Raw genomic sequence first — 24,325 nt, 5'->3', positions numbered from 1 at the left:
ACACATATTACCTGAAAGGTCCTCCACAGCAGGAAGAAAGAGACCCAAGGATAAAGCTCAGAGAGGGAGCTAACCAGCTCTCCCTCCTCAGGATTCAAGCGAGCGCAGTCACCTTTGCTCTCTGCCTGCCCGTAGCTGAGGGCCATCCTTCTCACTGTACATTACAAATGTTATTACACTGGTAAAGAGGTATATTTACGTTGTGGATTTCTTTTTCAGCCCTCGTCACCAATTTCAAATATGGAAATATCAATGAAGCAGGTAATTCCTTTCGTAAACTATATCACAGCATATTTTAAAAGCGGGTCACAAAAGTGGCGATTGTGCGAGCATGCAGGGAACCTGGATTGGATTCCCAAGCCAGGTCCTGGGGCTCGGGCCGGTTGGGGTTGGGGAGGAGGTGGTGAGAGCCCCCAGTGGGGTCAGACGTCACAGTCATTATACAATGAGGACACCTAGTGGCCAGACTCAGGAATGCATGTGAACCACCAGGCTCCAGTGTGTTCCCCAGCCAATGATGGTCACAGAGAGGAGGAAGGTACCTGTGAAGGAAGGATCTTTGTGCCATTAAAAGCTTGAAGAAAACCCACCAAGAGCAGCCTTAATTCTCACTTAAGTGGGCAGAATCCTTACTATAAGTTACAATATTTATCTGTCTGTGTTTCTCTGCTCTACAGTGTAAAGTTTAATTCCCCCCTCTGCAGGTGAAATAATACATTTTTGATTGTATAAAATGAGCATAAAATAATAAAATTAAAATTATAACATCTGATTTTAACTGAAATGAGCTCTTTGCATATCTAGGGTTCAGTTATTCTGCATTTGGAAGAATGTTACTTCAAAAATATGCAAAAATCTAGAAAGATCAGAGAATGGAAGACACTGGTTGGGCTCTTACTTTGATCTAAACGCCTGGGAATATGTTCACATTTGCTTTCCATAAGCCTCATATGACCCTGGGATGGGTTATGCAATCTCCCACTTCTCCCTAGCAGTACATTCAGTGTCACAGTCCTCTTAGGCTGCGAGGGGCAGTTTCCGGTATCACTTCAATAGCCACAATTTCTGGACATTCTGTGAACACCTTTAGCTCATGGGCTGGTGACAAGAATGAACGTGACTGGTACGCCGTGGTATATGGGCTACAAGCGCTGTCCTTCATATCTACTAGGGATGTGAATCGGGCTTCGGACAATTGAAAATATCGTCGATATTTTCAAAATCGTCAGAAATCAGGGGCTCCCCCAAAACGATAGGAAAACCCCATGATATTGTTCGTGGGGGTTCTCTTATTTTGGGGGAGGGCGGGAAAAACGGCACACAAAAATAACCCCTAAACCCACCCCGACCCTTTAAAACTAATCCCTTAGCTTCCCCCACCCTCCCGACCCCCCTTGTGGTCCAGTGGGGGTCCCGGGAGCGATCTCCCGCTCCCGGGCCGTTGGCTGCCACGAATCAAAATGGCGCTGATGGCCCTTTGCCCTTACCATGTGACAGGGTATCTGCGCCATTGGCCGGCCTCTGTCACATGGTAGGAGCACTGGATGGCCCGTGCCATTTTTGGAAATGGGTGTTGTAGATGTAAAAAGCATAAATAAATAAATAGAGGGAATCGCCATCTATCATCTCCTAGCCTCTTCTTCAGGATGACTTTTGTGAATTGAGAAAAGAAAAGGACAAAGCACGTGCCTTGAGATGAGAATGCACTTCTTATTAATCATAATAATAAAAAAATGGATCCTGAAATTGTGATGCCCAATGGGAATTGTTCACCATGAAACAAACCACGGGATCTAACCCACCGGCCTCACCAGTTCTGTTCTGAAGTCTGATATTAAACCAGTACTTCCTGTCTCCTCCGGGGCTTCCTGAAACCATGACGACAGGCAACGTATTTTGATATTTAAGACTGTGGGTGAGATATAGCAAACATTTTTCCTTATGGACAATAAGGAAGAAATCAGTCAGAATATTTGTTTCTAGAAGCAGAAATTCCTAAAAGGCTTCAGTTCACCTTTTTTACCCGCTGTCTTGCAGCAACAGCTGTACATCAGCTCCAGAGATGGTTTGGTCCAGCTCTCACTGCACAGGTGCCACACTTACGGGAAGGCGTGTGTAGACTGCTGTCTTGCCAGAGACCCCTACTGTGCCTGGGATGGAAATTCATGTTCAAGATATATCCCAATGTTAAAAAGGTAAGCCATGCAAGATTCTTTGGATTGATGTGGACCGTAGTGTTTCTAACAAGCAAGACAACCCCAAGCCCTCCTGCCACTCACCTTGCTCTGACCGATGGAGCCACAGCTAAGCTTCTGGAATAGAAAAGTTCTTATGAATATTCTGCTGTTTTTCTGGTCAAAATTTTCCTTATGTTACCCATCTCAGCCACACTCTCCTTGAAAACAGGGTTTTGTACGGCTACATGAGGGTTCTCTTTATAGTGTGTGTCAGGAACATGGCTCTTCTGAGTAAGAAGATGCAACTTCTCCAGGGAGTCTCACCTCTCATTATGAAAAATTCCATTCTTGAGTGTGGCACTATGTACTCATCATCCAGGGAGTGCTACTCAAAGAGCGTAGCACTATGTACTCTCCAGGGAGTGCTACTCAAAGAGCGTGGCACTATGTACTCATCATCCAGGGAGTGCTACTCAAAGAGCGTGGCACTATGTACTCATCATCCAGGGAGTGGTACTCAAAGAGCGTGGCACTATGTACTCATCATCCAGGGAGTGGTACTCAAAGAGCGTGGCACTATGTGCTCATCATCCAGGGAGTGGTACCCAAAGAGCGTGGCACTATGTGCTCATCATCCAGGGAGTGGTACTCAAAGAGCGTGGCACTTTGTACTCATCATCCAGGGAGTGCTACTCAAAGAGCGTGGCACTTTTTACTCATCATCCAGGGATTGCTACTCAAAGAGCGTGGCACTATGTACCCATCATCCAGGGAGTGCTACTCAAAGAGCGTGGCACTATGTACTCATCATCCAAGGAGTGCTACTCAAAGAGCGTGGCACTATGTACTCATCATCCAAGGAGTGCTACTCAAAGAGCGTGGCACTATGTACCCATCATCCAGGGAGTGCTACTCAAAGAGCGTGGCACTATGTACCCATCATCCAGGGAGTGCTACTCAAAGAGCGTGGCACTATGTACCCATCATCTAGGGAGTGCTACTCAAAGAGCGTGGCACTATGTACCCATCATCCAGGGAGTGCTACTCAAAGAGCGTGGCACTATGTACTCATCATCCAAGGAGTGCTACTCAAAGAGCGTGGCACTATGTGCTCATCATCCAGGGAGTGGTACTCAAAGAGCGTGGCACTAGGGGTGTGCATTCATTTGCAACGTATTGGCAATCCGCAACATATAGGGCCATATTTGCTGTATTCGTTGCGTCGTGAAATGTATCGCGATTTCCCACGAATACAACGAATCTTCACCGAATTATTCGTCCATTTAAAGAGCGAATTTAAACAAAACCCCCACCCTCCTGACCCCCCCCCCCCAAGACTTGCCAAAACTCCCTGGTGGTCCAGCGGGGGTCCGGGAGCCATCTACTGCACTCACGCCATCAGCTGCTGGTATTCAAAATGGCACCGATAGCCTTTGCCCTTACTATGTCACAGGGGCTATCGGTGCCATTGGTCGGCCCCTGTCACATGGTAGGAGCAATGGATGGCCAGCGAGTCTTGGGGGGGGCGGGATCATAAGGGTGGGAGGTTGTAGTTAATTACATTTTAGTCGGGAAACAAATAAGAATGGACAGCATGAACGGATCGGGGGCCCCCTTTGCTGAATGCAACGTATCTGCCCCCCTGACGAATATGAATACCGAATGTAACGTATGCGGTCCCTCTGCACATCCCTACGTGGCACTATGTACTCATCATCCAGGGAATGCTGCCCATAGAATGGCTGAACACTACAAGATAGTGATCTAAGACGGTAACTTTCCAACCGGCGTTGCATACTTCAGCGCGCGCCCAGGACCGTGGCCATTTTATAACATGCGCACACATATGCACGCATGTTATAAAATAGCTTAGCTGTGCACACATGTGCACCAAATTTCAAGGGGTTGTGCACATGTGTGTGCAAATCCTACTTCTACTGTGTGAATTGGGGGGTTTTAAAAGGGGTGTGCACTGATGCCATTCCCAGTTTTCCCCGTTCATCCCCAGTTTGCCCAGTTAAGAGATAGGTCCTCTAAGCCCCCTGGTTTGATAGCCTACACTCCATCCAGTTAACCCTGACCCTTAAAACCCCACAGATCTGCCCAGTTTCCTTTAAATTTTAACTTACATGGTATCCATAGCAGAAGAAAAGTTACATGGCCGGTTCGCGTCAATATTTACGCCCATGCCCTGCCAAGACCACGCCCAGGCCTCATCTCTTTCTGAAAATGTTCATGATGTGCACGCTGCGGGAGACACGCACGTATCTCAGCAGCTTTTAAAATCAGCACGCAGGAGCCTGGCTTCTTCACACCTCCCCTAATTAATGCTCACATTGGGCTTTTAAAATTCACCTCATAGAGTAGGATGCATATTAAATATAACAAATGTTTGGAATAGTAGCTTACAATAGTTAAATAACATTGCCCAAATACCCTAGTAGTGTAGTACATTCCAATAACTCTGTCTTCTGTCTGTTATTTGAAATGTTGCAAACTCACAATGCTTATGCTGTAATATTCCATGCATCATTTCATTCTTATGGGCTGTGTTTTACTGAAAATCTTCTGTCAGTATTTTTTACTGATAAGAGTTTAGAACAATAAGCTTGCATCAACAACATTTTCAAGAGAGGAAGGGGTGGGTAGGAGAACAACAGGAATGTTCATAATTCTGTAATTTGGATATTTAAAATGCACCAACTTAAATGCATAAATCCTGATATAAGTGAGTAATTCCTACTTTATTTTTGTGCACTTATTTTTAAAATGGGTAGGAAAAGTACATGCATGCATTGAATGAATTGATATATGTTCTTCCATCGCAATATTCGCACATAAACCTACCTATGTTGCAGGGTAGAGATGCACATATTTTCTATATGCACTTAGATGCCACCATGTGCATTGTTTCAAAGTTATCCTCTTAATGGCTAATTTTAAAAGGAACGCGTATGCGCCCATAAATGCGCAAATCGGCGCACGAGCAGAGATACACTGCAATTTTATATCACGCACGCAAGTACGCACGTATCGTTTAAAATGCCCCGTCACGTGTATGTGTGCGCCTAATCTTAAGAGGCGGCTCGAGTAAATGTCCCGCGCGTAATTCCGCTAGGGCTTTAGCGGCTTTTACGCGCCTATGCCGGCAGATTTTAACATATGCTCGTGTGAAGGAAAGCTAGTTTTTACAAGTAGTCTATCAGTTTGTCCAATTGACATTGAGGTCTTCAAGACCCCTCTGGTTCTTCGTCCTGTAAGCCCCCCATTTGACCCCGAACTTTCACGCTGTGTTCAAAGCCCTAGACTCGCTCCTCCTCAGGACAAGCAGTAAAGTTCCGCGCGCCTTGGTCAGCTTTTTTAAAATTCGGAGTTACGCGCGAAAGTCATGGCCCCATCTCGGAAAGCCATTGCCCTACCCTTGCCCCTCGCGCATGCATGCGTACATGTGTACCTCGCAGCTTCTTAAAACTTATGCTGCTCGCGCGGCCCGTGCACGCACATATGTGTCCGTTTTTGCATGAGCGATGCTTTTAAAACTGATTTATTTATTTAGATTTATATTCCGCTTTTTGCACTTTTTAAAGCGCTTCAAAGTGGATTACGTTCAGGTACTGCAGGTATTTCCCTATCCCCAGAGGGCTTACAATCTAAGGGGGTCATTTATCAAAGTGCTATATGGTGGTTTTGCATATGTTAAGGGATTTTCGCATGAAAAAAACACCTATAACGCATGCGAAAACACCTTTAACGCTTGCAAAAATGCCATAACACATAGTGCGAGGCAAATTAGAAAAAGGGGAGGAGTTTGGGGTGGGGATTTGTGGCCAAGTGGGCTGGCTTCATAATTTGCGAAGCCATATCGCACGGCTTTAACGCGCATTTTAACTACACCTTTTTCATTTGTGTAAAGCCATGCGATAGGGCTTTATCGCGCTATGCGATGTTTTCGCAAATGCCGTTTTTAGTAGTTTTTAGCGCCTGGAGATCCAGCCTAGCTATCAGGGCCCTTCTACAATCACTGGGGGGGGGGGGGGGGGGTAGCTCACTTTGCGATAAACTGCCTATTACCCTAAAACTTGGCCCTTTTCCTCTCGCATGTGATATTTAGTGCATTTTGATAAATCCAGGCCGAAGTTTGTACCCGAGGCAATGGAGGGTAAAGTGACTTGCCCAAGGTCACAAGGAACGACAGCAGGGACTCGAACCCTAATTACCTCTTAGTAATTAGATCCTTATTATGGACACCAGAAGGGGACATTTGCTAGTTATGAAATTGAAGAATACTCCTGTCTTTAGAACGTAGGCACAAGAAAGATCGGCTGAAGGATCATAAATTCTTGACACCTAATCATCTAGGACCTAGACTGGGAGTGCATTGAACATGTAAGACTACAATCCACCCAACATGTGTTCACAACAAACAAGGCTGCATCCAAGCCAACCTCATTTCACAACTGGCTTTTCTTTTAGCTTTCCAAACAGAGGTGGCTCACAAAATGGCATTTTAGCTGCCTTACCAATACTCTCCCATTCCTGTTTCTTTGGTGCTGGTTAACCAGGCACCAACCTTTCACTTGTTTGCTCTCAGCTGAATTTGAAACTTTTGAGTTTTAAAATAAAGAATTAACTCTGCACCATACTAGTAAGGAGATTTAGATTTAATGATGATAGTTTGACTACTCTGATTTCAGAAAGACTGTTGATAGGCAAACTCCTATAAATAATCAATAACACAGCAAGATACTGGATATTTTTTTTGTGCTCCAATGAAGTAGCGGTGATACTGTTGTTTGTATATTTGAAAGGAAGAGTTTGTAATCTACACTGGAATACATTACTAATGCTAAGAGGTCATAGACATCGTTAATTTACCAAAGAGATTTCAGTTTTGTATCATTTGCAATGGTGATTCAGTGTTTAATGACTTTTCCATAGGCGAGCCAGAAGGCAGGATGTGAAGTATGGAGACCCAGTTGCACAATGCGGGGATGTAGAAGACTGTAAGTGCTTATTCATTTATTTACTTGTAGTCCTCCCTTCATGACTTTAATATTCATAGTGGGTCACAAGAGTAGTAAAAATACAATATCAGAGTAAACACATTTCATAAATAAGAATTAAACACAACCCCTCAAAACAACAGCACAATAGCATGACAAATACTATAAATTCATCACACATAAAAAAAAAAATACTAAAACTCACCTCATGAATAGAAATACACAAGTAAAAAGAATAGAAACAATATACGTTGTGCAGCACATAGCCTATAGTAAGAGATCTAAAATTCAAAACAGTCAGCTGGAAATACATGGAAGAAAAAGCTGGACAGTAGCACCCCAGTGTATAACCTTTGACTCTGACTTGGATACTGCTTCCCAGGAAAGAAGTGAACATTGCAAGGGTCATCATGTGATATCTTTCTCTTTCAGCTGTTGCTCAGCAGATTCATGTAAGTAAGAAGCAGTTCAGAAATGAAACATGTATTTAATCAAGCTAGGTTCTGAAACTTACAAACGCTTGTTCATCCATGAATTATCAGCAACTAAATGCCTGCGTTCAGGTTTATAAAGCTTGCAACTTTTTCACTGTACCTTCTGCATCTTGGTTTTATAGTCTATTTACCATCATAACAAATTGATATTCAAACACAGCTGCATGGGTGCTTTGTCTGTGAAAATTGCCTGGCATTGTGCAGACTCATAAGTCTGCACCTATGCTGCAGCTTAAGTGCCCCATAGAAAATTTACCACACAATTTCAAGATACATTTTGTAATCTTTGTCTTGCTAGTGTGCAGTGTCCTGCTAATTCTCTCTAATATACTTTCCCTGTTTTAATGTAACTTTCGCTTTCTGTGTTAACTGGTTTCCCCCCTAGTTTATTGTAAACCGGTACGATAAGACCTGGTCTTGAGCATTGGTATATTAAAAGAAGTTAAATAAAATAAATAAATAAATAATATGTTAGAAACTGGGATCAAGTTCTTTTGTATGAAGGTCAGTGAAAGCCATTTTGAAGTTTTAAACCTTTATGAAAAGTGCTTTTGTATATCGAAGTTTCAAGAAGTTAAAACCTGCAAATGAAATGGCTTCAGCCATGTTGGAAGACATGTTGAGGGTAATTTTCAAGTGTGCATAGCTCAGCAAATACCCGCATAATCCTAGTTACACCTGTACTTTATAAGCTGCCCCAAAAGCATGTGTGCATGTGTCAGTACACACACTTTTTAATACTAGGATCTGCATCTTTTCTACACCTATCTTAGGCCTGGATTTATCAAAATGCACTAAATATCGCATGCGATAGGAAAAGGGGTGTGTTTTATGGTAATAGGCAGTTTATCACAATTTGCATTAATACCTATGGGGTGGATTTTAAGAGCCCTGCTCGCGTAAATCCGGGCGGATTTACGCGAGCAGGGCCCTGCGCGCCGGTGCGCCTATCTTCAATAGGCCTACCGGCGCGTGCAGAGCCCCGGGACTCGCGTAAGTCCTGGGGGTTTTCAAGGGGGGCGTGTCGGGGGCGTGTCGGAGGCGGGGCCGATCGGCGCGGCGATTTCGGGGCGGGACGCGGCGTTTTGGGGGCGGGCCCGGGGGTGTGGTTTCGGCCAGGGGCGGTCCCGGGGCATGGCTGCGCCATCCAGAACCGCCCCTGGGTTGCGTCTAGGCGCGCCAGCAGCCCGCTGGCGCACGGGGATTTACTTCTCCCTCTGGGAAGCGTAAATCCCCCAACAAAGGTAGGGGGGGTTTAGACAGGGCCGGGGTGGTGGGTTAGGTAGAGGAAGGGAGGAGAAGGTGAGGGGAGGGCGATAGCGAAATTCCCTCCGAGGCCGCTCCGATTTCGGAGCGGCCTCGGAGGGAACGGAGGTAGGCTGCGCGGCTCGGCCTTCGCCGGCTACATGAAATCGGTAGCCTTGCACGCACCGATCCAGGATTTTAGCGGCTACGCGCGTATCTACTAAAATCCCGCATACTTTTGTTTGCGCCTGGAGCCAACGCGCCGTTTTTGAAAATCTACCGCTATGTGAAGTGCTACTATGAGTGAGTGAGTGAGAGAGAGAGAGAGAGAAACCATAATACCCTCACACTAGACAGGTGTTTATATCCCTATGGGAGACCCACCTAGTAACTCGAGATGAGATTTAGGTATTAGTGTTAGGGATGTGAATCGTTTTTTGACGATTTAAAATATCATCCGATATATTTTAAATCGTCAAAAACCGTTAGGGCCACGATACAATACCAATTCCTCCGATTTATCGTCAAAAAATCGTAAATCGGGGGAAGGGGGAGGGCAGGAAAACCGGCACACTAAAACCCCCTAAAACCCACCCCCGACCCTTTAAATTAATTCCCCCACCCTCCCGAACCCCCCCCCCCCCAATGCCTTAAATTACCCTGGGTAGAGCGGCGGTCCGAAACAGCCTCCTGCTATTGAATCGTGTTGTCTTCAGCCGGTGCCAATTTGCAAAATGGCCGCCGCAAAATGGCGGCGGCCATAGACCAACACAATTCGACTGCAGGAGGTCGTTCCAGACCCCCGCTGGACTTTTTTCAAGTCTTGTGGGGGTCAGGAGGCCCCCCCAAGCTGGCCAAAAGTTCCTGGGGGTCCAGCGGGGGTCTGGGAGCGATTTCCTGCCGCGAATCGTTTTCCATACGGAAAATGGCGCCGGCAGGAGATCGACTGCAGGAGGTTGTTCAGCGAGGGTTCGGGGTGGGTTTTAGGGGGGTTTAGTGTGCCGGCTCACGATTTTAACGATTTTCACGATACTTTACCCACCCAAACGGCAACAATACGATTCTCTCCCCCTCCCAGACGAAATCGATCGTTAAGACGATCGAGGACACGATTCACATCTCTAATTAGTGTAGGTCTTAGGGGCCACTTTGACATTCAAAAAGACATACGAACAGAACAGTGCTCTCTTGTGAAGATTTGATGACCTTCGGAGTGAGGAAACTCACCCAAAGATGAGATCTGTGCAATGTTCTCTCAACCGAGCTTAATGTTACCCTGGTAGAGCGTCCATCAAGCTAGGTTGAGAGAACATTGCACAAATCTCATCTTTGAGTGAGTTTCCTCACTCCGAAGGTCATCAAATCTTCACAAGAGAGCACTGTTCTGTCGTACGTCTCACTTTGAATGTCAAAGTGGCCCCTAACCCCTACACTAATACAAACCTCACCACGAGTTACTAGGTGGGCCTCCCATAGAGATATAAATATCTATCTAGTGTGAGGGACATTATGGCTAGTCAGTCTCTCTCTCTCTCTCTCTCTTTCACTTATAACAAATGTATAATTAAAATTCACTATCATACCATGCATTCTGCATACATTAAAGGCATTTTTTTGCATGTGAAAACACCATATAGCATGTTGATAAATGACCCCCTTATAAAGGTATGTCCATATATGTTATACATTAAATAATTGTACCACATACAACAACTTCTGTATCAAGGCAGGTATTTTATAAACTTGAGTGATGCATGTGTGTTCACCAGTTCATGGAGACCTCCACCAGTTGACCTAGACTTTTGACAGTTTATCCCCACCCAAAAACTATCTACAAAGACAAGTCAAGTTTCATTTCCGCAATTTGATTAGCAGGTATAAAAGCCTGCATGCATGTTTGAAACAAAAGCATGCACTCCACTTATAAAATACATACATGTGCACCTACTTCCAAACTGCACCTGGAGTGCCTTAAAAAGTACAGTCTTCATATATGCAAAACGTTTACTCATGGCGGTGACTGCATCCATGTACTCTCATCCTTCTGAAAATTCGCTCACCACTCTCAGAGGCTACTTGCATGCTGATTTTACAAGCCCAACCCTCATGTAAGTCCTTGAAAATCCACTCCTTTAAATGTATCTGAAATTCATATGAGACGAAGTTATGGAGAAATCTAACTAAAGATTTGAATTTTGATTTGGAGCATTTTCCTTATATTTAAGCAGAGGGATATTGGATCAATATTGGGCTTGAATATGAGTGATTGACCGAAGATGTTCTAGATTGAAAATTGGCAGAATACACTGTCTCCTTAGAGTTTGCCTTTCATACATAGGGATGGCTGCTCTTCCAATCTTTGTATCATTACGCACAGCTGTCTTACAAGAGAAGGTAGTTGGAGTTAACATGGTTGATGCTGCTTTTGCAAAGAGTCCCAGTAGACACTGATATAGCAAAATATGGGGCAGAGGGGGGCATTTCTGTAAGAACCTGCAGCGTTTATTAATGTGTATTCTTAGCAAAGAGCCACAATAAATAATGCATCACTACACATCACAGTTTGATAAATAGACTCCTCTTTTATTTACAAAACATGACAGCTACGGGTTTGGAAACCGGACGCTGGCAAAATTGAGCATCCAGTTTTCGACCCGCCAGCCGCGGGCCCATTTAAAAAAATTTTTTTATTTTTATTTTTTACTTTTTTAAACTTTCGTGACCTTTGACTTAATATCGCCATGATATTAACTCGGAGGGTGCACAGAAAAGCAGTTTTTACTGCTTTTCTGTGCACTTTCCCGGTGCTGGAAGAAATTAGCGCCTACCCAAAGGTAGGCGCTAATTTCTGAAAGTAAAATGTGCGGCTTGGCTGCACATTTTACTTTCTGTATCGCGCATGCATTTGCATGTTGAGGGTGCTATTAGGTTCGAGGGGGGGGGGGGGGGGTTGGACGCGCATTTTGGATGCGCTATTACCCCTTACTGAATAAGGGGTAAAGCTAGCGCATTGAAAACACGCATCCAAATGCCGGCTAACAGTGCGCACTGTTCTGTATCGGCCCGAAAGTGAGTAAGATGAGAGAGCTGATGCTGCATGACAAATCTGTCTGACGAGATATTATAATCTCGATTCATCAATAAAAGGACAACAAACTACTCTCATTACCATTCTGCTATGAAGGATTCTTAGATATTCTCGGGAGAGACATGGGGTTTAGTGGCTGGGAACAGGAGAGGGCTCTGCATTATCGGAATGTGCAAGAAAAATGCAGTGAAACACTTGTCTTTCATTTCATGTAAAACAGAATTTAAAAGAAATCCTCAGAAATCTGTTTTTCCCACTGACTTTCATTTTGGAAGAAACTGTGAACCGCAAAACAGCCAAAGTTAACCCCTAGCCCTTTCTTAGAAGCCCCCCTCTTCCCCCAGAAGTCTTTTACCCCCTTTCGGGGGTCCGCAAAGTAGAAAGGGGCAGGAATGATTTCCAGTTGCTCCTGCCCTGTTGGGTATTTTATGTATTTATACAGTTTTTAGATACCATTGCACAGGAACAAGTTCTATCTCTACGGTTTACAACATACATCTAAAATCAAACAGTAAAAGAAAATAAATTATAAAATATTCAAAAATAAATTGCAATAATTCAATTAGAAGCTAATAAATAAAGGCTAAAAATTAATATTATAATTAGGTAAAAATCAGAATGAAGATAGAATGTAAAAAAGACCTGGCTAGATCTCAAGTGCCTGTTAGAGAAGCCACGTTTTTAGATCTTTCCTGAATCTCTTCAAGTTAGGTTGTGACCCTAACTCTTGTGGTAATGGACCCCAGTTTGGAACCGACTGGTGCTATTTTTTAACCAGGACCCAGCAGGGCTGGAGTGACTGGGGGGTTACTCCTGCCCCCGTTTCACTTAACAGATTCCCAGGAAGGGGGTAAGAAACCTTGGTGGTGATGCTGATGGGGGGATTTTGCTGGTTTGGTGCTGGGGAAGGCGGGGGTGACAGTTTCTTTTTGTTGTTCTGTTTATAGTTTTTTCAAACACTGAATTTTAACAGTATTCTAGTTCACTAAATCAACTGAAACATGAATACAAATCCCCCCTGAAACAGAAAAGCACAATTTTCCTGCAAACTACAACGGCATAATCCACATGCACAGAGGCAATCGTAACAGATTCTCTTCTCCTAAAGTCCAATAGCAAAAGGGAGGCTGTGGGTTTTACATGGCTTCCATATTTTTTATCTGTAGTGTAGAGTCAGTTGTGAGGTTTCAGCAGATCAATAATTGTGCTGGTGTCCTTGAGACCATGCGGCTGATGGACTGATGCAGACATTCCACCCTGCAATCTGCTGCTACTCATTGCAGATCTGCTCCAAATAAGAAACCTTTTGTTTTGTTTGAAAAACGAGGTGACAGTTCATTTTGCATGCTATGTTTTTTTTCTCCAGCTATCGCTCATGAAACTGTGGATGAGAAAGTGATTTTCGGTGTGGAGCTGAATTCAACTTTTCTAGAATGCATTCCAAAGTCCCAGCAAGCTTCCGTTCGGTGGTTTATTCAACGAACAGGTGAAGAACATCAGGAAGAGGTAAGCCATGAAAGTAACATTAAGAGCATAAGAATTGCCATTCTGGGTCAGACCAAGGGTCCATCAAGCCCAGCATCCTGTTTCCAACAGTGGCCAATCCAAGTCACAAATACTTGGCAAGTACCCAAACATTAAATAAATCTCAAGCTACTATTGCTTATTAATTCCTCTAGGAACTTATCCAAACCTTTTTTAAACCCAGTTACACTAACTGCTATAACCACATCCTTTGGCAATGAATTCCAGAGCTTAACTATGCACTGAGTGAAAAAAAAAATGTTTCTTCAATTTGTTTTAAATGTGCTACTTGCTAACTTCATGGAGTGCCCCCCCGGTTCTATTATCTGAGAGAATAAATAAACAATTTATATTAACTTGTTCAAGTCCTTTCATGATTTTGTAGACCTCCATCATATCCTCCCTCAGCTGTCTCGTCTCCAAACTGAACACCCCTAACTTCTTTAGCCTTTCCTCCGTAGGGCAGCCGTTCCATGCCCCTTATCATTTTGGTCACCCTTCTTTGCACTTTCTCCAGTGCAGATATATCCTTTTTGAGATGTGGTGACCAGAACCACACTCAGTATTCAAGGTGCAGTCTCACCAAAAAGCGACACAGAGGCATTATGACATCCATTGTTTTATTTACCATTCCCTTCCTAATAATTCCTAACATTCTGTTTATTTTTTTTGATCGCCACAGCACACTTAGCCGACAATTTCAAAGTATTATCCACTATGATGCCTAGATCTATTTCCTGGGCAGTAACTCCTAAAATAGAACCTAATATTGAATAACTACAGCAAGGTTATTTTCCCTATATGTATCACCTTGACTGGTCCATGTTAAACTTCATCTGCCATTTGGTAGCCCAATCTTCCAGTCCCTCAAGATCCTCCTGCAATTTATTACAATCCGCTTGAGATTTAACTACTCTATATAATTTTGTATCATCTGCAAATTTGATGACCTCACTCATCGTATTCCTTTCCAGATCATTTATAAATATATTGAAAAGCACGGGTCCCAATACAGATCCCTGAGGCACTCCACTGTTTACCCCTTTTTACTGAGAAAACTGACCATTTAATCCTACTTTCTGTTTCCTATCTTTTAACCAGCTTGCAATCCAGAAAAGGACATAACCTCCTACCCCATGACTTTTTAGTTTTCTTAGAAGCCTCTCATGATTATTGTTACTCTCTCTTTCACAATACCTTAGCTCTTGTTATGCCTTGCAACTTTTAATTGTTATAGTTACTGTTCTATGTAAAGGCTCTGCCTACCATGTTTTGAGTTAAATGTACACCGATACGATGTGCAAACGGTTATCGGTATATAAAAAATGTTAAATAAATAAAAAACCATTAAATAAATAAATAAATAAATGAGGGACTTTGTTGAACGCCTTCTGAAAATCCAAATACACCACATCTACCGATTCACCTTTGTCCGCATGTTTATTTACCCCTTCAAAAAAATGTAGATTTGTGAGGCAAGACTTCCCTTGGGTAAATCTATGCTGGCTGTGTCCCATTAAAACATTTGATAGAGACCACTCATAACCCACAATTCTGAGAATTTAGTCAGGAGGAACCAATCTAAATTGGGATCTGTGACCTTCTCTACCAATGATTCATGATTTGAGTTTTAGAAATTGCACCCTATGATTCACAGTTCAAGATTTCATGTTTTACGTGCAACTGTTGTGTCAGCAGCACTTTCTGACTTACTGAAAGGAAATATACAAAGAGCATATGACAGGGAGGATGAAGTGCCCCTCGTTCTGACTGTGATTTCTTGGTTGTTCAGGAAATGTTAACTAATATTTGCAATCGGAAAACCATAGTCCAGAAACTAATCCAACTAGTTAATCTGAGCGATGTTGTGATCAGGAGAGCTTCTGGGTTTATTTATTTATTTATGTGATGACACTTATTAATCACCTAACTGAAGAGGCTCACAGCAAATGCATAGCAAAACAGTGGCGATGGCTGTTCTCTAGCCCCGTTCAGTTCAGCCCTGTGAGTTTCTGTCCCGGAAAGCTCCTTGTGACTTGCATGGACTTTCAGAGCAGGCTGATACTTAAGAGGATACACACGATTCATGTACTCAACATGCTTCAGAATGCATGAAAATGATTTGAAACATTACCTCTGACATTCATCTTCACCAAATACTTTGCGTGTACAAGACTGTAGTCAACAGGCTTGCCCAGAATGCCTTAAAGCATACAAGGAATGCTTACAACAATACAGGTGGGGACTCACGGAAGCCTTTTATCACTGGAAACATTTCTTAACTTGTTTGGATTTTGATACCTCTTTTGATCTTGCTTTTCTCTCTTATTTTTTAAATTATGGGCTTGTTTGTGCTGAGATAAAAAAAACTGGGGAGAGGGTGATAAATAGTTTGCCGGAGCAAAACTCTACAGGCGCTTCTGATGCTCCACTTGCTCTGCCACTGCGGCGTTCAAGAGAGACAGATGGAATACTCTGGGTAATATCTAGGGCAGCTCCCCCATTTCAGTCTGGCACCGATAAAATTTGCAAAGAGGTCAACCTTACAGTGCATGGCCAATGAAAAACAAAAGAAATCACCGCTAACCAAGCAAGGCCCGTGATGACTCTGCTGTGCTAGTCCCAATCTGACCCGTTTTCAAAGGTTAAGGGGCAGCTTAGTCTAGGGCTTCTCAATCCAATCCCAGACTAAATGTTAATGTTTTGGTTAATCTCATTGGGATTTTATAATTGACTTTCCAATACAAAAGTCAATGAATCCCTCTCCCCTTGAATTTCAAGGAGATGCATTTTATTGAAATAGAAAACCTTCCTCCTTTTCATTTTAATTAAAAACATTTGCACCTACAATGTATATTCTGCAGGAAAAGTGGGATGGGGAGATATGATAGAGACATTTAAATGCCTGCAAATTATCAATGGGCAGGAGGCGAGCCTCTTTCAAAGGGAAGGAGGTGCTAGAATGAGGAGTCATGGGATGAGGGTGATATGGGGCAGACTCAGGAGTAATATGTGGAGGTGCTGGTGGAGACAAGGATAGTATCTGAAGGCATTGGATAAATACAGAGGACTGTAGGGATGGTAAAGCTGATTAGTTGGTGTGGATGGACAGACCAGATAGGCCGTAATGGTCTTTTTCTGTCGTCATGTTTCTCTGTTCATACTGGGGTTGATTTTAAAAGGAGCGTGCATGGCGCGCGCAACGGGGTGCACAATTGTGCAGCTTGCGCGCGCCGAGCCGCACTGCCTTCCCCCGTTCCCCCTAACCTGACCTTCCCACCCCTTCCCCTAACCTTTCCTCCCCCTAGCCCTACTCTAACCGCCCCCCAAAGTTTTTATTTTACCTTTTGCGCGCGCCGGCCGACTGCTGGCGCGCAATCCCAAGCACAGCGGCAAACGGCTGCTGTGCCTGGAGTCTCTGAGCCCACCCCCATCCCCACCCGCCACCTTCTCACCCCTTTAGTAAAGCCCCGGGACTTACATGTGTCCCTGGGCTTTACACGCATAGCCGGGCCTTTTGAAAATAGCCCCGGTGCGTGTAAACTTTTCAAAATCCGGCCCTAAAAGCATTGGGGAGAAGTAAAACTATCGGGGTTTATTATTTAGTGAGTTTGTGTATCTGTATTGAATAGCTAGTCAGAGGGCAGGCAAAAAATAGGAGTTTGTGGGTTTTGCATTGAATAGTAGAAATCTCAATGAAATTGCCTAATTTGCTATGGTTTGGGGGAACCGAAAAACTAATGGAATTTTTCCGAAATTTCGGACAAATTCATTTTTGGGGTTAGTGCGCCCTAACTTTGATCCGTTAGTGTGCACTACCGGGAGTTAGCATGCACTAACTCGAAAATCGGGGCCCCCCCCCCGAAAAAAAACCCCTGAACTGCCGGAAAAATGAAATTTCCTGTGGAGGGCCCCGAAACAAAGCCTGAAACGATTAAAAAAAAAGATGCACATCTCTATTAAATAGGAAGTCAGAAAGGCAGGCAAAAAACAGGAGTTTATGGGCCGGATTTTAAAAGCTCTACGCGCGCCGGGCCTATTTTATAAAGGCCCGGCGACGAGCATCTAAGTCCCGGGGCTTTACTAAAGGGCCAGTCCAGGGACGGGGTGGGGTGGTCCGGGGGTGGGGCCAGAGGCTTCCGACACAGCAGCTATTTTCTGCTGTGACAGAGGACTGCATGCCGGCAGGCGCAAAAGGTATGATAAGAATTTGGGGGGGTTTGAGTAGGGCTATGGGGGGAAAGTTAGGGGAAGGGGTGGGAAGCTTAAGTTAGGGGGAACGGCAAAGGCAGCGTGGCTCAGTGCGCACAAGGTGCACAATTGTGCACCCCTTGAGCGCGCCGACCCCTGATTTTATAACATGCCCGTGCCTGCGCGCGTATGTTATAAAATCGGGCATACATGTGTGCTAGCTGGGTAGCGCGCACATGTACGCCCGCACGCAGGTCTTAAAATCTATCCCTATGTGTTTTGTATTAAATAGGTAGAAGGACAGGCAAAAAACAGAAGATTGTATGCTTTATATTTCCCAACCCTCCCACCTATTTATTTATTCATTTTATTTTATTCTTTTTAATATGCCGATGCTCAAGACCGGGTCTTATCGTACCGGTTTACAATAAACTAAGGAGGGGTAAACCAGTTAACACTGAGAGTGAAAAGTTACATTACAACAGGGAAAGTGGAACAAGGATGTTAGAAAAAAAAGGGATAGATTAACGATTTCTAACTGGAGAGCGGTGCATGTGAGCCAAGAACAGTTTATTTATTTATTTATTTAAAAGTGTTTGTATACCGTCTTTACAAACAGTGTTTAATCAAAACAGTTTACATAACTAAATAAAAAACAAATGTAAATAAAGATTTAAATTTAAAAGAACATAAAGATTATCAAATTATAAAAGCTCAAAATTACAAAAATATATAATAAAAATAAAAATCTAAAACAATGAATAGTTTACATAAAAAATAAATCAATATATAATAATGTTGTGCCCTGTGTGATGGAGAAGTAGTTATGTTATTTAGTGTGTGATATATGGAAAGCAGATTGAAATAAATGTGTTTTTAGGGATTTTTTGAAGTGTTTGGAGTTGGATATGGATCTTAAAGAGTCTGGTAATGCGTTCCATAGGATTGGTCCAATGACAGAGAATGATCTTTTTCTGGTGATGTCAAGACGGGCCTGTCGTGGTGATGGGATGTCTAAGAGGTTTACATGGTAAACTTATATACAATTTAAACAGAGGAGTCAATTGGTCACGTTATATAAGAGCGCAGTTAGCAGGAAACAGTTCCTTTGTGGGGTGGAAAGAGGACGCGACTGTGTGGTGTTGGTCCGTGAGAGTTACCATAAGACTTCTTCAAGGGTATGCTTGGGCGAACAGCCATGTTTTTAATTTTTTTCTGAATGTGATATGACAATGTTCCTGGCGGAGATCTGGCGGGAGAGAATTCCAGTGATGTGGACCAGCAGTTGATAGCGCTCGTTTTTCAATGGCGTGGTGTAAAGCAGATTTGTTCGGTGGGACCTGGAGTGAGTCTCTGTATGCCGATCTGGTGGGTCTAGTTGAGGAGTGTGGTGAGTTGGAGAGAGGATTGCTGAAATATGGTTTTGTGAATGATGGTCAGTGTCTTGAAGAGAATTCTGTAGCAGATGGGTAGCCAGTGAAGTACCCACCTCTAGCTCATCCTTTAATTTATAGGCAACTGACACTTACACTAAAAAAATAAATACAAAATAAAAAAATTTAATCAGTCTTTTAACTTAAATTCAGAAATTTCCCACACCTTATCAAGAGTTTAATCAATCCCTTATATATCACTACCAGATATATAGGGGTCGATTTTAAAAGCACGCACATGTTATAAAACCCGATGGCCACATGCTTGTACGGGCGGACCGCAACTTGCACACGGAGGGGGGAATTTGAAAACCTAGCACGGCGACGCAATCGGGCCTCCCCTAGTTCCCTCCCATTCCACTCCAAATAAGGAGCAGACTGGGAGGGAACTTTCCTATCCCTAACCCTCCCCTTCCTACCTCCTCTCCTCTCCTCTCCTCCCCGACCCCTACCCCCTACCTAACTCTTACATTTATTTTTTACCTTTAGGTTAGGGTTAATCTTAATGTTCCTGTTGCAAGAGAAGTATTCCTCCTTTGTATAAGCATTAAAAAACTCTCTAAAAATTATTTATTGCTGGACCAATGATTATAAATGACCTGCAGCAGTGAAAATACGAAACGTAAAGGTTTGGGCATCCGCGGGGTGGTATGATGGTCCTAGTTTACCTTGAATACATTTTCTCTGTATTTCATAAAGTTTTTAAGTTTCTTTTTGCAGCAGCTTTTTTGTTTTCATTGTTAAAAAATACCATCCTAGAAGCAAGGTCCATATGTATTCCTCGCATTAAGAAAGGTGGAAAGAAGGTCAAGCGATTGCCAGTATGGCTAAAATGTGAGGTGAAAGAGGCTAATTTAGCCAAAAGATCTTCATTCAAAAATTGGAATAAGGATCCATCAGAAAAAAATAGGATTAAACATAAGCATTTCAAGTTAAATGTAAGACATTGATAAGACAGGCTAAGAGAGAATTTGAAAAGAAGTTGGCCGTAGAGGCAAAACCTAACAATAAAAACTTTAAAAAATATATCCGAAGCAGAAAGCCTGTGAGGGAGTCAGTTGGACCATTAGATGATCGAGGGGTTAAAGGGGCACTTAAAGAAGATAAGGCCATCGCGGAAAGATTAAATGATTTCTTTGCTTCGGTGTTTACTGAAGAGGATATTGAGGAGATACCTTTTCCAGAGAAGGTTTTCAAAGGTGATGATTCAAATGAACTGAAACAAATCACAGTGAACCAGGAAGATGTGATAGGCCAGATTGACAAACTGAAGAGTAGTAAATCACCTGGACCGGATGATATACATCCCAGAGTTCTGAAAGAACTAAAAAATGAAATTTCAGATCTTTTAAAGTTAATTTGTAAGTTATTATTAAAATCATCCTTTGTACCTGAAGATTGGAAGATGGCCAATGTAACCCCAATATTTAAAAAGATATGATCCTGGAAATTATAGACTGATGAGCCTGACTTCAGTGCTGGGAAAAATCAGGGAAAATATTATAAAGAATAAAATCACAAAATATTTAGATAGACACAATTTAATGGGACACAGCTAGCATGGATTTACCCAAGGGAAGTCTTGCCTCACAAATCTCCTACATTTTTTTAAGGGGTGAAAAAATATGTGGACAACGGTGAACCAGTAGAGGTGGTGTATTTGGATTTTCAGAAGGTGTTCAACAAAATTCTGCTTGAGAGGCTTCTAAGAAAACTAAAATGTCATGGTATAGGAGGTGATGTCCTTTTCTGGATTGCAAGCTGGTTAAAAAATAGGAAACCGAGAGTAGGATTAAATGGTCTGTTTTCACAGTGGAGAAGGGTAAAAAGTGGAGTGCCTCAGGGATCTGGTCTTGCACCAGTGCTTTTTAACATATTTATAAATGATCTGGAAAGGGGTACGATGTATGAGGTGATCAAATTTGTGGATGACACACAATTATGCAGAGTGGTTAAATCTAAAGCGTATTGTGACGTATTGCAGGAGGACCGTGTGAGACTGGAAGATTAGACTTCCAAATAGAAGATGAAATTTAACGTGGACAAGTGCAAGGTGTTGCACATAGGGAAAAATAACCCTTGCTGTAGTTACACAATGATTGGTTCCATCTTAGGAGCTACCACCCAGGAAAGAGATCTAGGCATCATAGTGGATAATAATTGCTCCTCCCCTCTATTTCCCTTTTATTTATTCTTATTTTATGCCATACTACTTTAATTAAGGTTATAATAAAGGTTATAATTTTTTTTTCCTATGTCTATTCTATGCTTTATTCTTATTTCTGTTATACTCCATGTTTTTGCCACTACCTAAGTTTATTGCTCCTTTTGCCTTTCCCGGTTTAGTTCCCCCCCTTGTTGTGGCTCCCCTGTCCCTGTTCTCTGTATTTCTCTTAATTCTCTTAGTTCAACGTAAACCAATACGATGTACCCACGAATGTCGGTATAAAAAAGCTGTTAAATAAATTGAAATCGCCAGCTCAGTGTGCTGCGGCAGTCAAAAAAGCAAACAGAATGTTAGGAATTATTAGGTCGGGAATGGTGAATAAAATGGAAAATGTCATCATCCCTCTGTATCGCTCCATGGTTAGACTGCACCTTGAATACTGTGTACAATTCTGGTCGCCGCATCTCAAAAAAGATATAATTGTGATGGAGAAGGTATAGAGAAGGGCAACCAAAATGATAAAGGGGATGGAACAGTTCCCCTATGAGGAAAGGCTAAAGAGGTTAGGACTTTTCAGCTTGGAGAAGAGACGGCTGAGGGGGGATATGATAGAGGTCTTTAAAATCATGAAAGGATTTGATCAAGTTATGTAAATCAATTATTTACTCTCTCGGATAATAGAAGGACTAGGGGCACTCCAAGAAGTTAGCAAGTAGCTCATTTAAAACAAACCAAAGAAAATTCTTTTTCACTCAGCACATAGTTAAGCTCTGGAATTCATTGCCAGAGGATGTGGTTACAGCAGTTAGTGTAGCCAGGTTTAAAAATGTTTGGATAATTTCCTAGAGGAAAAATCCATAAACTGCTATTAATTATTAAGCAATAGTAACTTGAAATGTATTTAATGTTTGGGTACTTGCCAGGTTCTTATGGCCTGGATTGGCCACTGTTGGACACAGGATGCTGGGCTTGATGGACCCTTGGTCTGACCCAGTATGGCAATTCTTATGTTCTTATGGAACCCAGATTATACTAAAAGTGGGACCAGAGCACTAAACATCAGTTGAAGGTTTTTACACCGATGTAATTCACATTGTGCGAAGCAAGGTGTTTCATTCCACAGCATCTAGTGAAGTCCTATTAGCATTTATAAAACTATTTAGAGTTATAGCTTCTGCTTACCTTGTTTTCAGTAGAAAATGTATGCAGAAGTGCCTTTTCTATCTTTCAGGCCGATACAGTACAGTGCGCTCTGACGGAGCACACTGTTAGCCTTTCGTTGGACGCGCGTTTTCCCTTACCCCTTATTCAGTAAGGGGCGGAAAACGTAACATGGAAATGCATGTTGATGGCCCTATTAGGTATTCGCGCACGATTCAGAAAGTAAAATGTGCAGCCAAGCCGCACATTTTACTTTCAGAAATTAGCGCCTACCCAAAGGTAGGCGTTAATTTCTTCCGTCACCGGGAAAGTGCACAGAAAAGCAGTAAAAACTGCTTTTCTGTGCACCCTCCGAATTAATATCATGGCGATATTAAGTCGGAGGTCCCGAAGGGTAAAAAAAGTAAAAAAAAATAAATAAATTTGAATTCGGCCTGCGGCTGTCGGGTTGAAAACCGGATGCTCAATTTTACCGGCGTCCGGTTTCCGAGCCCGTGGCTGTCAGCGGGCTCGAGAACCGACGCCGGCAAAATTGAGCATCGGCTGTCAAACCTGCTGACAGCCGCCGCTCCTTTTGCCCGTTTTTACTGCTGGGCCTAATTTAAATACTGAATCGTGCGCGCCGGCGAGTGGCTGGCGCGTCGCCGGGAGAGCGGGCGTTTGCCCTCTCTCCCGCGGACTTTACTGTATCGGCCTGTTTGTGTGGTGAAAAGTTCAAGAGAAGGTGGTGGAACAAACTCTCCCATGCTTCTTGACACATTTTGTTCAGGTGTGGATGCAAATATTGCATTTTTGATTGACTGCATTAGTTTTCCAGACTTAGGTCAGTCACTGGGTTACTTTTTCACACAAGGAGGCTACAGATGGGCTACGCCGCTGTTTCTTATTAACTCCTCTAGTAAAACATCTCCCTGTATAATGGTATATTAACTAGAGCCATCACTTAAGTGGAGACCCTACTTTTGTAAGGATCATTAAAAAAAACAGCTGTGTTTACGCAAGTTCTCTGAATAGCTTGCTGCACTTTGAACTTAAATTCTATGGGGTTGAGAATATTTTTTTTTCCATTTTACTGTAGCTGTAGTGTTTCCCAGGGATTGTTGAAACTTCTTCTTTCAAAGAGATGGTTCCTTACTGTCCATGACATGCACTGCAGCTTCCTGAGAAGAGAGAGAGGTCAGACTCCAGACTAGATGGGAAGTAATTGTCCCAGCAGGACGTCCGGTGCCTTTCACCCTTAAGGTCACGGTTGGGAAGCTCACTTCCAGTCAGTGTGAGCGGTGGGAGGAGGCACCAGACCTGTCACCAGGTCATTCCACTGTCAGTAGGAGGACATTTTCCGATAAAAAAAACCTATCATGTATTTTGGAACAGTTTGTAGAAGTTTATGCCAGCTTTTAATAGCCTTTGTGTTTTGCTTGGTTTATTCAATCAACAAAGTTTACTGTTTATCCAACACTCAGAGCACTTTATTAGTCACCATAAAGAGGGATAAATATTTGTTGGATTTTGGGAGCTAAATTAAGGAAAGTTTCATAAGTCATAGCATATCTTAACTGCTCTTATTTTCAGGTGAAATCTTAAAGTATATTGATTTCTTCATCACCATGAGAGAAAACTCACAGTATGTGCAAAGAGTTTCTTGTTTACTCCATTCAGGTCTGGCCATGACGTAGCAGGCGGAATATTTTTTGTGTAACAATCTGTAGCTCATGATAGGAAAATGAATCTTTATGGATTAATTGTACTATGCAAATGATCCTAATACTAGATGTAGCTGTACCAGTACAGACATTTACAAAAGCTAGGAGCCGGAGGTCCATATTCAAAAGCCTTGTGACT

The 24,325-nt window shown here is 42.8% G+C and overlaps 1 protein-coding gene across 1 annotated transcript in view; it reads left to right on the top strand.

Moving 5' to 3' along the window:
* Positions 1-24,325, top strand: part of SEMA3D (semaphorin 3D) — a 263,507-nt gene that overhangs the window by 218,176 nt on the left and 21,006 nt on the right. The window contains exons 14-17 of the mRNA XM_029615995.1: positions 220-261; positions 2,038-2,195; positions 7,116-7,180; positions 13,374-13,513. Coding sequence (XP_029471855.1) covers positions 220-261; positions 2,038-2,195; positions 7,116-7,180; positions 13,374-13,513 — 405 coding nt within the window. The remainder of the gene's footprint in view (positions 1-219; positions 262-2,037; positions 2,196-7,115; positions 7,181-13,373; positions 13,514-24,325) is intronic.

Source organism: Rhinatrema bivittatum, chromosome 9, assembly GCF_901001135.1.
Source record: "Rhinatrema bivittatum chromosome 9, aRhiBiv1.1, whole genome shotgun sequence".
Taxonomy (NCBI): domain Eukaryota; kingdom Metazoa; phylum Chordata; class Amphibia; order Gymnophiona; family Rhinatrematidae; genus Rhinatrema; species Rhinatrema bivittatum.
Note: the sequence above shows the minus strand (reverse complement) of the source record. Positions and strands in the feature narration are given on the sequence as shown.